The sequence below is a fragment of the Aptenodytes forsteri genome, unplaced genomic scaffold, assembly GCF_000699145.1.
Source record: "Aptenodytes forsteri isolate BGI_AS27 unplaced genomic scaffold, ASM69914v1 Scaffold35, whole genome shotgun sequence".
Classification (NCBI taxonomy): Eukaryota; Metazoa; Chordata; class Aves; order Sphenisciformes; family Spheniscidae; genus Aptenodytes; species Aptenodytes forsteri.
The window spans coordinates 968,385-983,414 of record NW_008795334.1 but is presented as its reverse complement, the minus strand read 5'-3'; the positions used below and the strand labels follow the sequence as shown (position 1 = coordinate 983,414).

The 15,030-nt window shown below is 40.6% G+C and overlaps 1 protein-coding gene across 1 annotated transcript in view; it reads left to right on the top strand.

The window, feature by feature from the left end:
* The first annotated feature begins 2,301 nt into the window (after positions 1 to 2,301).
* GRXCR1 (glutaredoxin and cysteine rich domain containing 1) overlaps positions 2,302 to 15,030 on the top strand; it is a 45,888-nt gene continuing 33,159 nt past the window's right edge. Inside the window, exons 1-2 of the mRNA XM_009280126.1 lie at positions 2,302 to 2,697; positions 5,332 to 5,334. Of these exons, the coding sequence (XP_009278401.1) occupies positions 2,302 to 2,697; positions 5,332 to 5,334 (399 nt within the window). The remainder of the gene's footprint in view (positions 2,698 to 5,331; positions 5,335 to 15,030) is intronic.

The window sequence follows — 15,030 nt, the reverse complement described above, 5'->3', positions numbered from 1 at the left end:
TGTTTTTAAAATGTGGTACTGATTAATTCTGCATTTATTCAATGCTACAAAAACATTTTAAATCACTCAGCATCAAATCCTTTGCGCTACAGACAATACAAGCTTTCCCATTGCCTGCAATAGGAGTAAAATGGTTTCTGTGTTAAAGAATATATAGCATCAATTGGAGGAGATAAAAATATTATAAAATGTTGTGCAAAATATTTCTGTTATAGACGCTCAGATTTCTTAATATGTGGCAATTCATTGCAAAGCACTTGGGTTTTATTATTCAATTAAAAAAAAGAATATGAACAAAGATCATTATTGCAGGTTTCTAAGAGGAGATCACTCAGATAATCATGGAAACACTATGATGAAACTTTGGGGTAGGCAAAAGGCTATGTGATTTCTCCAGGTATCTTGCAGCCCTGATTAGATAATTCCATAAAATATATTTTGAAATATTCATTCAACTACAGAATGTTCTTATTTCTAAGTCAGTCTTTAGTAATAATGAACTGTATTTGTTGTCAAAGCTCCTGTGAGCAAGTGGTTGTATTACAATCAGTGTGATTCACCCCCCCCCAAATGCATTTCACAAGGTGTCTTACAGCTGTATTCAATGTTAGTACGGACTTTGATACAAGCTGTTTTCCTTCTCTGAAAGGTGAGTAGCAATGCATTTTAACTCTTGTAACTTATTATTTTTACCTAATTTTTTTTTGTGTGAATAATAGTAGTTGATAATACAGTGAATCATCTCATTTTAGGAAGTGTGGCAACCACTAGTGCTGTGAAATGCCACTAATCATTTGTGTTTCCCTTTTGTAGATGGAAAATAAGTAGGTTTAGAATTTAGTCATAAGAATTGTGATTTTACTTGGGCTGAAGAGCAGTATTTTTGTGCCTCTTGTTCAAAAGAAAGTCACAACAACCACCACCTAATTGCTGAAAGATTTGAGTCTGCATTTCCAAAATCTTGGCCAGAAAGCCTCCTCAGATGCTTGAAGCTCTGCAGCTGCTTGTGACCGCAACCCATTCTGGGTTGGCTGAGCATCTAGGGACTCATTTCACGCCTACACCTGTTGGGGGGGTCAGAGGCTTCAGGAAGCAATTCGGTATTCATGAGTCTAGAGAGAAAACGAAGCTGTAGAGAGTGTGTAGGGAATGTTTGCCAGGAAAGTGAGAAGGGGATAAAGTTCTCGCTGCTCTAAGGAATGCTTTGCATTTTACTTTAAATTGAGAAAATACAGAAATAGCACTGTAAGTAGGGATCATCACGCAAACTCAGAACCAGCCTGGGGGTCTAAGGTGCTACTACATGATATTGAGTAGACATAGCCAGAAACCTCAGGTGTAGGTTTGTTATTTTTACACCTAGAGCCGTGTGCCTAACACTGCACCAGCCTCTACTTGTGATGTGCTGGGATAGGGGAATTTGCTTCCCCTGCAGTTGAATCCACCTTACCCTGCTTTTCTTTGTTTGATCCTTGTTGCCCCAATTAATTAGCTTTCTCCTGTTCCTTTGTTCAGATTCCCTTGGCCCAGTCCCTCGAATAATTGACAAAACAGAACAGAGGCTGTGGTTACTGTGTGGTACTAGCTGTGGCTCGGATTTATTTAATAACACTGTGTTACTCTGTGCAACAAATTGTGACTAATTGCTTCTCCACTACTCTGCCAGTCTGTGAAAAGGCCAGCATCACAAAACACCAAGTCAGAGCTCCCTGCTGAATCTCTGTAAGCTTATATAAAAAGCAAACTTTGGTGAATGAGGTCTGACTGGTAGGGGAAGGAAGGGTTTTGATGGAAGAAATGCACCCGTCATTGACTCCAGTGCTGAAGTTCATGGCTTTCACCTGAGGTGTAATGTACATAAACAGTTTTGGTTCTGCATATCTTGTAAAGAACTCCTCCTTTTTGCCTTTCTCAGCAAACAAAAACTGCATTCATATAAACTTGGGTAATTTATGTTATTGTGTTTATCATGTGTGGGTTTGAATTTTTATTTTACTCAGTGAATACAATTTCTCCCTTTCTTGCTTTCTTCCTTAGTGCTAAAAAGTACACAACGGCTTTTTAATATTTAATTGATAAGATCGTTTTACGGGTTTTAGTTTAAAGGTAACCATAGCACAGACACATCCATTATTAACTGCAGAAAGGCAGTGTAGCTTCTTGGGAACCCTCTTTAGTTTAATATGAGAAGCCCTGTCAACAGAAAACAGCCCTGATATTGTTGTCAAGTGTGACAAACTGGCAAATGCAATGGGCACCACACTGGAACAATGCAAACTGCTTATATCAATGGAAGAGGCGATGTTTAAAAGTGAGATGAAGGCAGACAGCGAGAGGCTGTCGAGGAAGGTTCGATTCCGCGTTGCGTCCTCGCACAGCGGGAGGGTGCTGAAGGAGGTGTACGCCGACGGGGAGGCTGCCGACTCTCTGGACTCTGAATATGCCAGTAGCTCGGAGACGGACCAAACTAGCCGGCTGAGCGAAGTAGACGGGCAGCAGAATGGACACGTAGGGTCCGAGTGCGACGAAAACGAGACCGAGCAGGATGACTTGCTCATTTTAGTCCGGGCCACTAAAGAGAGGGGGTTTGGTACAAAGCGAGTCAACATCCTCAGCAAAAACGGCACAGTCAGGGGAGTCAAGCATAAAGTCAGCGCTGGTCAAGCCCTCTTTGACAATTTGGCAAAAGTATTTCAGGTAGGTGATGCGGTCCTGCCGGTTGTAAGCCCTGTGTCTGACCCTTTTAACTCCCCACATTATTCTTTCCCTTTGTCCAAACCTCTCTCATTTATGATTTCTCAAACTCCAGATTCGATTCTGCCTCATTCCCATTGCTGTCCGCTTGCTGTTCTTGCTTACTCTTTCTGGTATACACCAGCTCCACACTCTAAATTGACTGTGAAATTTTTCTTTCAAAATTGACCTAAAGTTTGCTGACTAGAAATGTGTATGTTGTGCTTCCCATGTATGGACCAGGAAAGAAACGTAACAGAGGAATTGACTGGGGCTTTATTGGAGATCTGTACAGATCCACTGTACAGGGATGTGTCATGTTTCCACTCCTATTATATTAGTTCTAATGAGTTTAAGATGTTATCTACTGTCCCCTACATGTAAATACGTATACTTGCAAATGCCATTGTGTTTAATCTGCAAAGTAGATCAAATTAGATGCAGGATGGCAGCAATGACCATTTTCCTATATGAAAATTTCAGAGGAATGAAATCTTAGTCAGAGGTCTCTTTTATCAATGTCTGTTTTCCATTTATTTTGTAGAAGGAGCAGAATATCTGTATTTGAAACAGTATATGCCACACTGACACCTTAGGCAGAGAAATACAGGCCTCAAAAATCAAGACAAAAGTTCTAAAAAATTTAGCTCATATATATAATTTATCTATGTACCCTATTCAAGTCTTACAATCATTACTATTCAAATGAAGAAAAACAGGTATGCAACCAAACTCTTTCTAAAGGTTGTTATAATCCAGAATTAGGATGGTCACTTAAATTAACCTGTAATTGGCTTCAATGCATTGTTTTAAAAGCATTTATGCAGTTTTAAAGCATGGGGAGTTTGTTATTAGTAATGACTGTTGTGTATTGAAATGAAATCTAAAAGTTCTTTCTTACTTTGAAGCTAAGTCATTTCATAATATATTTAGAAGTGGCTATAGATTAACATTCTCTTGCTTCTGAATATAAATTTATCCTCTATGTTGTACCTAAATTATAACAGTCTTTTTGTCAATATTGATGTTCCTGTGGAAGATGAATATTTCAAAGATGAATTAGCTGTTCATTTTTGTTCTTTACATCACATGGCACTCAAATAGCTTGCTTTCTTTCAAGCCACTCACTGAAGAGTTTGTCCTTGAGTTCCCTACTCTGATAAAATTTGTAACAAACTCACTTTTTCTAAGTAGATACGAGTTAGGAAGTGTTAACTGGGCCATGTCTGGATTCTTCTCCAACCTTGATTCCAAATACTGTTCCATGTTTCACTACATGGAGTACACCATTTCACCTCACCAGCCTCATTCCCTTCTAAAAGCTTCCTTCCACTGCATCAGTGACACCAAGCTAAGAATTTTGAATCACCTAAATAAATGGACTCATCTGAAGACATATGTACCTTAATTAGTGGCCCTGTCATCTTGCTGTTTCTATCTCCAGTTTTAGGCTGGAAGTTCTTCAGGAAAGGCTCATGGACTGAAATCAATGTACTGGGCTTGCAGTGAAGTTTCTTTTATTCCTAGCAGAGTTACAGCTAGGGCCAGCACTATTTCCATGCTGGAAGAAAGGAAGACTTGAGAGGAGGCATATTTATCTGACAACTTCAGAAAATGATATGTAGCCAAGTCTACCACAGAAGTCCATAATTAAAACCTGTATCATAATGAATCGTTTAAAAGGTGATAAGGATCTTGTATTGACAATATTTTACAGCAGAATAAAGTGGAAAAATTGAATTATCAGGTGAAAACAAACTAAATTTTTTTTGTACAGCACATAATTAAATTTAAGAACTCTCTGCTACAGGCATTGTAAAGGCCAAAAGAATAGGCAGGTTTTGAAAGAAGATGAGGAAAATATATAGGGAACTGAGCAGCTTCTGCTTAGGCAGGTCTAGATGACTGATTTCCAGAAATAACTGTATATTCTTACCGTAAGCATCTACTGGGTCAAAGACATATATTCAATAATACAGAGAACATGATGGTTTGAGGTTTCTACACAAACAAATTCCTGTTTCCCCAGAGATAAAGTTTGAAGTCTAGTGAAGAAGAATGATCGTTTGCATAGCTTTTATGTCATACTGTGAGCCAATTTTCTATGCCACATGGTGAACACAGAGGAGAGCAAAGCACAAAGGTTGGCTTTGAGACTGATTCGGAACTGCTTAATCCCAATGTGAAATATGTTTGAAATCCGTCCAATTACAAATGAAGTAATGACCGTTAGCATGAGATTAAAGGATGATTTCTAGTTTTCTGTAAGTATGTTCCAAACAATTAATTGTGCAGTAATACTACTTAGAGAACAACAAGAGTTCTTAATTCAAAGGTACGACAAGATAGAAATATGTCTCTATTAGAAGATATAACTCAAAATGTCTTGATCTGGGCATTTTTGTAAGTTCTCCCCTTGATTATGTGAGGTCATCTGCAGTTACATGTTTTGCTTTTCTTAGATAAGCAACAGCAGATGTATAACAACAGTTAAGATGTATACGAAGTCCCTTATCCCTGAGGAGAGCCCATCTCTGCCCCTTTGATGATTCAGCAGTAGATGACCTCATTATACATTTCTCAAAGCCAGTGTCAAAGCAGGTATTTGTAATGACAGAGTATGCACATAAACTCTTGACAGTCCTAAATCCTGAGCACTGATAAATTCTTGAGTGCAAACACTTCTTATTTGGTATTTAATGTATCACTTATTAACTAAAATGCGTATGCAAGAAGCCAAATACTGAGTATGTTTGAGTGTCCTGTGACCCTGAAACTAGTTTTTTTTTGAGATTTTCTGCAGTTTCAGCATTCTGATTCTTCAGACTATATCTGCAAACTCCTCTACTATGCTATTACCAAAATCCCCAGATGCTCCCTGTGATAGAGGAGAGATCCTTTAAAACAAATAATTTTGCTCAAATATTCTAGGGATAAGCAGGGATTAATTAACTGGGCTTTGTTAAGTTGTGCAGTCAAGACCTTTGATGTTTTCTGTTCAAATACTTGTGCTAAAAGCACTCCTATGTATTTCAATGTTCCATGGAATATTTGGGTTTTTGAATATTTTTTCCACATTTTCTAACTACAGCCTTTCTACAGAATTGGTTCAGACAGTTTCTTCCCACAACAGACTCATCTGAAAAAAAAATCACATCTTCCGGAGTTTTTGGGAATTTGAAAAGAGTGATGTAATACAGGAAGTATTTCTAGATGAAAAGGTGTTTTTGGTTCTTGTTGTTGTATGATACAAGCCTGGCCTGAGAATATGTATCTACTGCCGAGTAGATGTGCATCCCCTGCTACGTCTTCCCACATCTGTGCACCGAGCACTTCCATCACCAGCACAACCAGTGACTTCCCATTTCCACTGTTCCCTGAGAAGAAAAACTAGGTCCCCTGCATTAGTCTGTCCGACAATTGTCTGTGTCCCCAGACGTGAGCTGCTGCAGCGCTGTGACAGCAAAAGGTCTCCCATCAGGTTGGCCCTGCCTGGCTGGTGAAGCTGCTGCGAGCCCAGTGGGAGCAGCCGTGTGCAGCTGGGGCTGGCACGGCCGCGGGGACGGGCTGGGACAGAGCAGGACATGTCCGGGGGTTATCTCAGCTTCATGACAGAACATTTTGGGGGCAAAAAGGCGCGGAAGAGACCAGCCCTGTTGATGCTTCAGGGGAGCACGGTTTCCATGGCAACCCCTCCAGCCTTTCTCTCCCAGGGGTGGATGCCACAAGGAGAGCGTTGACATAGCAACCACATCCTGGGGGGGTGAGAGGGCGTTGCTGTGGCAACAGCTCACCAACCCCCTTGGCGGGGGAAGGCGGGAGTTGGTGGTCATCGGTGGAGGGCAGGGATGGTCGCACGTGTCCACCCGGCCTCCACGTGCACCTAACCTGGGACCGGAGGGGTGGCCTCCTTCAGGGCTGGCAATACAGCGGTCAAACAGTCGGGAACATTTTAGTCATGAGAAACATACACTACTGAAAAGCCTGAATAACAGAAAGGATCTGGAGCTCCCAGTCTCCCTCTTCATGTACCTCCTTGGTGTAGGTGAAATTATCTCCTGCTGAAATACTAAAACTGACGGTGTTGGCAACTCCAGAGCTGGGGATGTGACCTGCTAATTGCATCAGAAGCATAAGCCCCTTCTCTGCATATCCAAAGTAATTGTGGTCTTATTTCAGTACATTACTTGAATTTTTGTTCTCTAAGACTTAGAATACTGTTAAAATGCAATTGGGTGTGAATATTTCCTATATTTTCCCATAGAAAGTAGTAGAAAAATGGTTCTTGTTTCCTTGAAATAAATATAATTCTCTTCATGACGAATTTTTATGACTAGGCCATCCCTATGATGGCTTCCAGGTGACACAGAGCAAAAATCCTTGGGTTGTCTGATATATTACTAAGCAGTGCAATGATCATTTCATGCCAGACCGGGTTTCCATCCCAACGTGCAATGTAATGGAGCTCAGCCAAAGTCTTTACACAGGTATCCCCTCATTTCCACTGTTTCAGCATGGGTTCTTTCCTCCATTTCCATACTTACACATTCCACTGGCCTTCCAGCCTCCTCTGAAAGGTCACCTTCTGCTAAATTAGCTACAGATCTCATTCTCAGGCAGGGCCCGCTGACGTATATTATGAAAGGACAGGCCTGGTTCACAAACCTGATTAATGCCTTTGTGAACATTGCATCAGAGGGGATATAGGTGAAGAGTCAGACATAACATACTTGGTCTTTATGATATTTTCCAGCATGGTGTCTCAGGTAGAGCTAACACTTAACGTTGCAAAGTGCAAGTCAATATTCAGTCCAATAATTAGCTTATTAATGTTTAGAGAAAGAGGTGGGAAAGAGTTAAGAATCAGGTGGAAGTTTGTTAAGAGAAGGAGAGCTTCTGGGGTGATTAGGTTCATTGTTTACTTGTAGGTGACCTGGAAAAGTGAATACACAGCAGGACATGCAGAGCTTACAAACCAGTAGGGCTAGCTAATACCATAGAGAAAATAAAATGAAAGACAGCAGCAAAAACAACTGTCTTCCAAGGAAGGCAGATGCTGCAAAGAGCTGTTAAGGAAAGTTTCTGGTGCAATAGTACAAGCAAAGGTTTTAGGGTAGGTGGCATGTTGTATACCACTCCAGCCCCTGGAGCATATGTCACTACAATCCCCAAAACTCTGGGGAGAAGAGAGAGAGAGAGGTCTGCACTTTCACTGGAGAGGTCATGATATTGTCCTCCTCACTTCTTTGGCAGATGATCAGTGCTGACACTCCAGCATCATTGGACTCTCTGAATTCAAAGACCTCTGCTAGGACTGGACTAAGATTGTAAAAGGTCTCCTGAACTTTCCCTTCATATTCTCATCCATACATACTGCCCCGTGAGTCCCAACATGGGCATAACTTGCAAAAGGAAAAGACGTGCTGGATTGCTTGTACCTACTAGTAGCAATGTTAGGGAAACCTGCTGATAACCTAAAGCTATAGCATTTGCCGTAGTAATGCCACTTATATGGATGGAGATAAATCCCAGTGAGTTGTAGGTACCTCCTCTGAGGTATAAAGTTCCAGTGTATGTTCCTAGTGTTAGCAAGTCTGGAAAACTAATTATTGAACAGTGTCACACTGAAATCCACTGAAGAATAGGAAAAATTGTAATGACACAGAGGATCAAGTGATTATGAAAAGTAGGTTTCTGTTTGTTACAGAAAATTCAATGTTAGAAGGACAACTGGATCACCACTGGAACGGGCATAGTGTCCCTTCACCACTTCCTTTGTACCTTCCTAAGTGCTTTGATCTGTGACCACAGTGCATGGGACAGTGATTCAGCTGTCACAATTTAAGTCATAGTTAAAACTGGTAGTTTCCAGAGCTGGTGGCTGAATAGCCACACTGATTTAAAAAGCAAGATGTTCAGGTATGTGAGCTTTTAACTGGAACCTGGGCTTGGTCACTACTGAGGATACTGATATTTATCATTCTCATGTTCTCATACAAATCAGCTGTAAAGCACTGAGCTCAGACAGGTCTATTATTAGACCGTTCATGGTATTTTAGGGTTTGCTGCTATTGGACTTGAAATACATATTTGACATAGACTTGAAATGATCAGTAAATCGACTTCAAACTATCTAAACCTCTGAAAGTGATATAGAAGCTTTCAGTTAAAAAAGACTTAGTTGTCTCATTTTTTAAAAACGTAGGTAAGGGATGTCGACTTTTCAATACACTCAGCATTGGGAAGCTTAGCAACAAAACCATGGTTACATTTATCACTTCTTCAAGATTGAATCAATAGTTGAAGAAACAAAAATTGTTAGACTTTTATGCTGGCAGTCCGATCAGCATGTACTGGACATCTGTCCGACCTTCCAGAGCACCACATGGCCTCAAAATTATCCTTGCTCTGATGTGTCTTGATCCTTGTAAAGGATCTATAAATGAGGACACTGTTCTTGAGACACTCAGGTGCACTGTATGGGGCTAAGCAGAGGCAAGCCTTGGGACAATAAACATTTCTATTCTGCGTTTGCATATGTTTCTGCTTCAGAGGATATAATAAGCAGGTACTTTGCTTCTTGAATCACACCTACATCTGCAGGTGAGTGAAAATTGTTATGACACTGAATTAATATTTTCCCGCTGGCTGCAATGTTTTTATCTGTTTAGAATAGGTAATGACTACATAAAATGCAAGACAGCTGAGCACTAACCTTTACGCATTTTGCAGTAGAGGTCAGACATTAGTGGCATGAGCGGTGCGGTTTTGAATCTGTGCACACCAGCCTTCCCTGAGACAGAGGCTGAACTGACACACTTCCTAGCAAGGGTCTGTGAAACACACCGGAGTCTCAAGTATAACCAAACTCTGGTAGATACAGGATGGAAGCAGCAGTGAGGAAAACATCATTTTGCACTTCATTAGCACCTTCTTTCTTCTGTTGATAGAAAACAACTTCTAACAACTGACTGGTACTGAATAGAGTTGTCTCAGGCTTACCCCAGTGAGGGTCTCAGTGCCTGTGGTCCAAGCAGATTGTGCAGCCCATAGGAAAAAGTGGAGCTGCTGCCCTGGGCTGTGAGGGAGAACAGAATTAAATTGTTCCCTCTGTGAAGACTAAGCCATGTGGCTAATTTCCTGTTGATAGAAAACAACTTCTAACAACTGACTGGTACTGAATAGAGTTGTCTCAGGCTTACCCCAGTGAGGGTCTCAGTGCCTGTGGTCCAAGCAGATTGTGCAGCCCATAGGAAAAAGCGGAGCTGCTGCCCTGGGCTGTGAGGGAGAACAGAATTAAATTGTTCCCTCTGTGAAGTCTAAGCCATGTGGCTAATTTCCCAAACAGAGTGATTTATTAATAAGCCTCATCCCCTGGCCTTATCCTTTGCATGACAAAGGGCATAGCAAAGAAGCTATGGTATTACTGCAGTGAATATGTATATACAGAATATGTAGTACTAGAGTAATCAAGACTTTAGGTATAGATTCAAAAAACCCATAGGCTTCTGAGGAAGGACTTAGATGTCAAGCTCTAAAACTGTGATCCTCCAAACCTCTCTGTGGTGCCACCTTCTCTCAAAGGCAGCAAAAGCCTTTTATTAATGAAAATTTGACTAATGATCTGCCTTGGCCATGTGCTTCAGCATCTCAGTATTGACAGGACATGACAGCTACCTCCTACTCATATCCTATGGGAACCACAAAATAGGCGTTCCTTTGCCAGTCTCACCTGCAGGGCTTGATGCAGAGGTGTCCTCTGAGCATGCTTGGTGGATCAGATCCTACACAAACCGTACATAAGCAGATGCTGCTTTGTTACAAATCGTGTCTGCAGGAGGCAGTGGTGGGAGTTGTACTTTGAATTAGACAGTCACAAGACAGCATGAATAAGTTGCTGGAGCAGGAGTGGAACACAGGTTTGCTGATTCTCAACTTGCCATCCCAAATACTATGCTTCAGCATCATGCTTGACTTCCATTTCTTTCTTTCTTGCTCTTAAGCTTTATAGTGATGGCATTGCTTCAGCATGAAGGTATCCTAGAAAAGCTCATAGCCTGACTTGCTTGTTATAGGGACAAGAGGTAGAGAGGAGACTGAATCCAGGTAGCCAAGACATGAGAGATTGCAGATAATGATGTTCTGTCACCTTGTTGCATCCTCTCTCTTTAAATCTAAAAATAGATTTGCTTTATTTTTGAAAGAAAGAAACAGTGTACTGTTCTCAGGCAATGAATGTGAATGCCAAATGGAAAAAGATGCCTCCTGGTTATACTAAGTGGGATTCCTAAATCATATTGGCCTCAGGAAATTCTCTGAGCTGAAAATAGTCATAAACAGAGAGAGTATTAGGAGGAACTATCATATATACTTGCCACCCTCTTACTTTTAATTATCTGTCTGGTAGATGACCTGGAATACTAGAAGAACACTGGGTCTGAGCCCATGTACTGCTCTGGTGCTCTTATGTAAAGTCTCTTTGTGGAACTGCTCAAGAAGGTGCTCAATCTTTGAATTAACATGGAAAATGCTTCATCTTACTTCAAACTGACTTGAAAAAAAGTAATGTTATGTAAACAGCCTATTAAAGAATTCTTAGGATGCTACTGCAGAATTTTTTTCTACTTATTCTAACAGTAGGAAATCTTTTTTTTTTAAATGGGCCTTTTACAACAGAGATGAAAAAGATGAACTGATTAGTCTTAATCATTAATTAGTAGCAATAACCCTTCACTTTTTTTCTAGCTATGGAGCTCAACACAGTAACTCAGAAGGACAATTATGAGAAAATCTCTTCTGAAATATTCTTAAAATTAGGACCATCAAGAAAAGTTGGGGCTATTCCCCTTTCTTTGACATGGTACAACAGGCTGCCTGCTAGCTCATCTGCTGTGTCCTCTTGCCCCTGAATATCTGCATGTCTTTGACACAGCATACACAAAGTTTGTGGAACACATAAAGCTGAAATAAATTGCCTACAAATATGAACTGTCCTATATGCTTAATTACTGGCATCATTCTTGGTCATTGACCCCTAATTTTTGTGTACAAATAATTGCAACCAAATATTTAAGGGTCCTCATTGCACCTGTGTGTCTTAGGTGAGGTGTGTTATAGTTACATTTACAAACGTGGAAGCAAATATTTGGCTACTCTGGGCCAATTTGTCACCAGATTGCACAGCTGTGCAGTTGTGCAATTGCAAAAATACAGTAATAATGAGGATGAAAAACAGTTCCTTTATTTAAAAAAAGAAAAAGTTCAAAAGAGTGAGGAATTATCTTTACCTTAGTGGTACGATTCTCCAGGCATGTACTAACGCTTTTGATTTCATGCCATAGAAGGCATTAGCAAAAATACTTTCTAACAAGTTAGTTACAGTACAATTCCATTTAGTTTACAGATCTCAGTACTGTTTCAGTTCTGAACTAGGATTTGCAAACACTTACACTAGGATTTGCAAACACAAGCTAGACAAATATAAATGTACACATGCCATACCGCTATTGTGTTACAATGACCCAGGAAAACTGCATTTTAGCAGTTGACCAAAACCACATTTCAGGAGTCACCTTCTGCCAATTTAATTGGTGTGTAGGTGTCATTGAGGACTATTTCCTTCCCTAAGAGAGAAGAAATGAAGTCATGCTTTATTTGCAGATAACGCTTGCTAGACTGCTCTGGTCTGTCAGCAGCCCGCTTTGATATTTGTCTACTAGTGTTGACAGTTTATTACACACTACACCAACACAAGGTACATGATTAACAGCTTGAGAGAAAGAAATGGTCGAAGAGATACTGCTTTTTTTGGCTGGAGCTTTAACCTGTGACTGCAATGTTCGGCAGCATCATAATTTCGTAGCTTAAGTGCGGTAAAATATGCTTCAGAATGGAATTTGCAGCCAGAGAGAAAAGGCTGAAATGCATGAAAACCTTCCACATTGCTGCAACATCCAGTACTAGGTGGTACAAAGCATGAATCTCAAATCTCACTGAATTTTTCCAAAACTTGTAAGATAAATAGTAATTAGGACAGCATCCCCAACCTGTTGATTTTGAAAAGGAGTTGGAAAAATATAACTTCCCATCCAAGCAGGCAATCTGGTGGTTTTGCTTGACACAGTAGTTATGTTGTGGAGAGGCTGCCACAGCACAACTCTTTACAGCTTCCATCATGCAAAGCAACAGGAACGGTCACAGGTGAGCGGCTGGAGTCAGTGAGGCGGAGACTCATTTCACACATGGCAAGAAAGAAGACAGAAAAACCATCATTCACTGCTAGTATGAATTGTGGAAAGCATTTTAACAACCTTAGTACAATTTTGCTTTGGAACTATATCTAGAAACACCATCCATCAATAATGTCAGAGGAGTATGTTTTCTATACCACAGAAATACCACATGCAAACACGTTCTTTCTCCACTTCCAAGAAATATGGGAAAACTTACTGGCCAATATTTGCACAAGTTTATAACAACATGCAATGTTATATCCTGCATTGACAAAGCAGTCAATGCTGGTGCAAAGGCCGAGAAATTTTTCTTTACTCCTGGTAGCCATGTTATGAACACCGCTGACTGCTAATTATCTAACAAGTTTTAAAAATAGTAAGAATTGACAGCAGTCATACACTATTATTTAAGAAAAATCTATTTCCCCATGCAACTTCTGTAAGACAGAAAGGAGTCAGTTTCTAAATCTGCAACTGAAGTTACAGCTTTTTAAAGAAAATGTGATCTTTTCCTGCCCAGCTGCTCATGTCCTGCTCTTGGTTTACTACATCTAAATGCAAAGGACTCCCCGGGCCAGCCCCACAGGCAACTGTGAAGCATTTCACTGCTGTTCAAGTGGAGAATGTCATCAGAGACAGGCTGATAGACACAGTGAAAAATGAAACCTTTGAGCATTATTGCTGGAGTTCCTTCCACCTATCGCAGGTCTTAATCTGCATCTTGAGAACTTCCCTTTCCAGGTGTTGGCTGATGCTTTCAATCAGATTCCCAAACATGCAGTGGATAAGTCCAGTTGTCCTTCCAAATCCCACCATGATCCAAAAATATAACTACCTACTCAGTCCCTCCAAATCCAAACTTAAGCTGTCATGAAGATTTAAAAGAGACAGCAGTTTCTAAATGACTTGTTCAGGAAATAGATTCTGTTCATTTAAATCTGTCTGCAAAATTTTGCCATGGCAGCTATTGTTTTTGTATCTGCTGGGTGGTCAGGCCTTTCGCAAACCTATCTGCTCGGTGCATGATGTTCTTGTGGACCCTCATGTGAGACACTGTGGGGTGGAAGGGCATTTTTACAAGTCAGTATTTGCAGCTGGATACAGGTGACTAACACTCTCTTTTTTTTCTGCTGCCACTGACTGGGAGCAGCCTTGGACTATTTAGCCTCTTCAGTGAGGTAGTTTTATCCTCAGCTGCTCTAGCAATTCTCTTTTGAAGTCACAACAGATAATGGCAAGAGTTGTCAAAAAAGGAGAGATGTCTAGTGAACTTGCTGACCTGTCTTTCATCCTGACTCAATTCTCATTTTGGCAGAAGGTTATGCAACTGGCAGAAATGTAATCAGTATGGGGTTTCAGCATTGTTTGAAGGCATGATATGATATTTGAATAAATATGAAAAAGTATGATTATAAGAATAATTATTTTTGGTTTATTTAAAAAATATACATCTCTGGGCCAAATCCTGAGTCAGACTAGAGCATAAAGCTGCTCACACTGACCTTGCTAAAAAATTACTTCGACTGCAGATGTGATATATACAGAATAACTAACTTGGCAGCTATTTTGACTGGTTTATACTCCTCGTTTAGGAGCTGGTATGAAGCATACAACCTGTTACATTCTGATTTTCAGACATTATACCTATTTGGTTAAAAAAGCCAAAAAAAAGTTCACACCTTAGATTTTTTCAGCAACAAGGTCTGCAACTCCGCTCCACGGAGATGTATTCTATTTTGCTCACACAGTCATGATGTGTGATGAGTCATCTGTTCCCTTTCGTACATCAAGGGGACTTCAACTTACCAGATGCCTGCTGGAAATACAACACAGCAGAGAGGACACAGTCTAGGAGGTTCCTGGAGTGTGTGGAAGAGAACTTCCTCACACAGCTGGTGAGTGAGCCAACTAGGGAGGGTGCCCCGCTGGACCTGCTGTTTGCGAACAGAGAAGGACTTGTGGGTGATGTGACGGTTGGAGGCCGTCTTGGGCATAGCGATCACAAAATGATAGAGTTTTTGATTCTTGGAGAAGTAAGGAGGGGGGTCAGCAGAACTGCTACCTT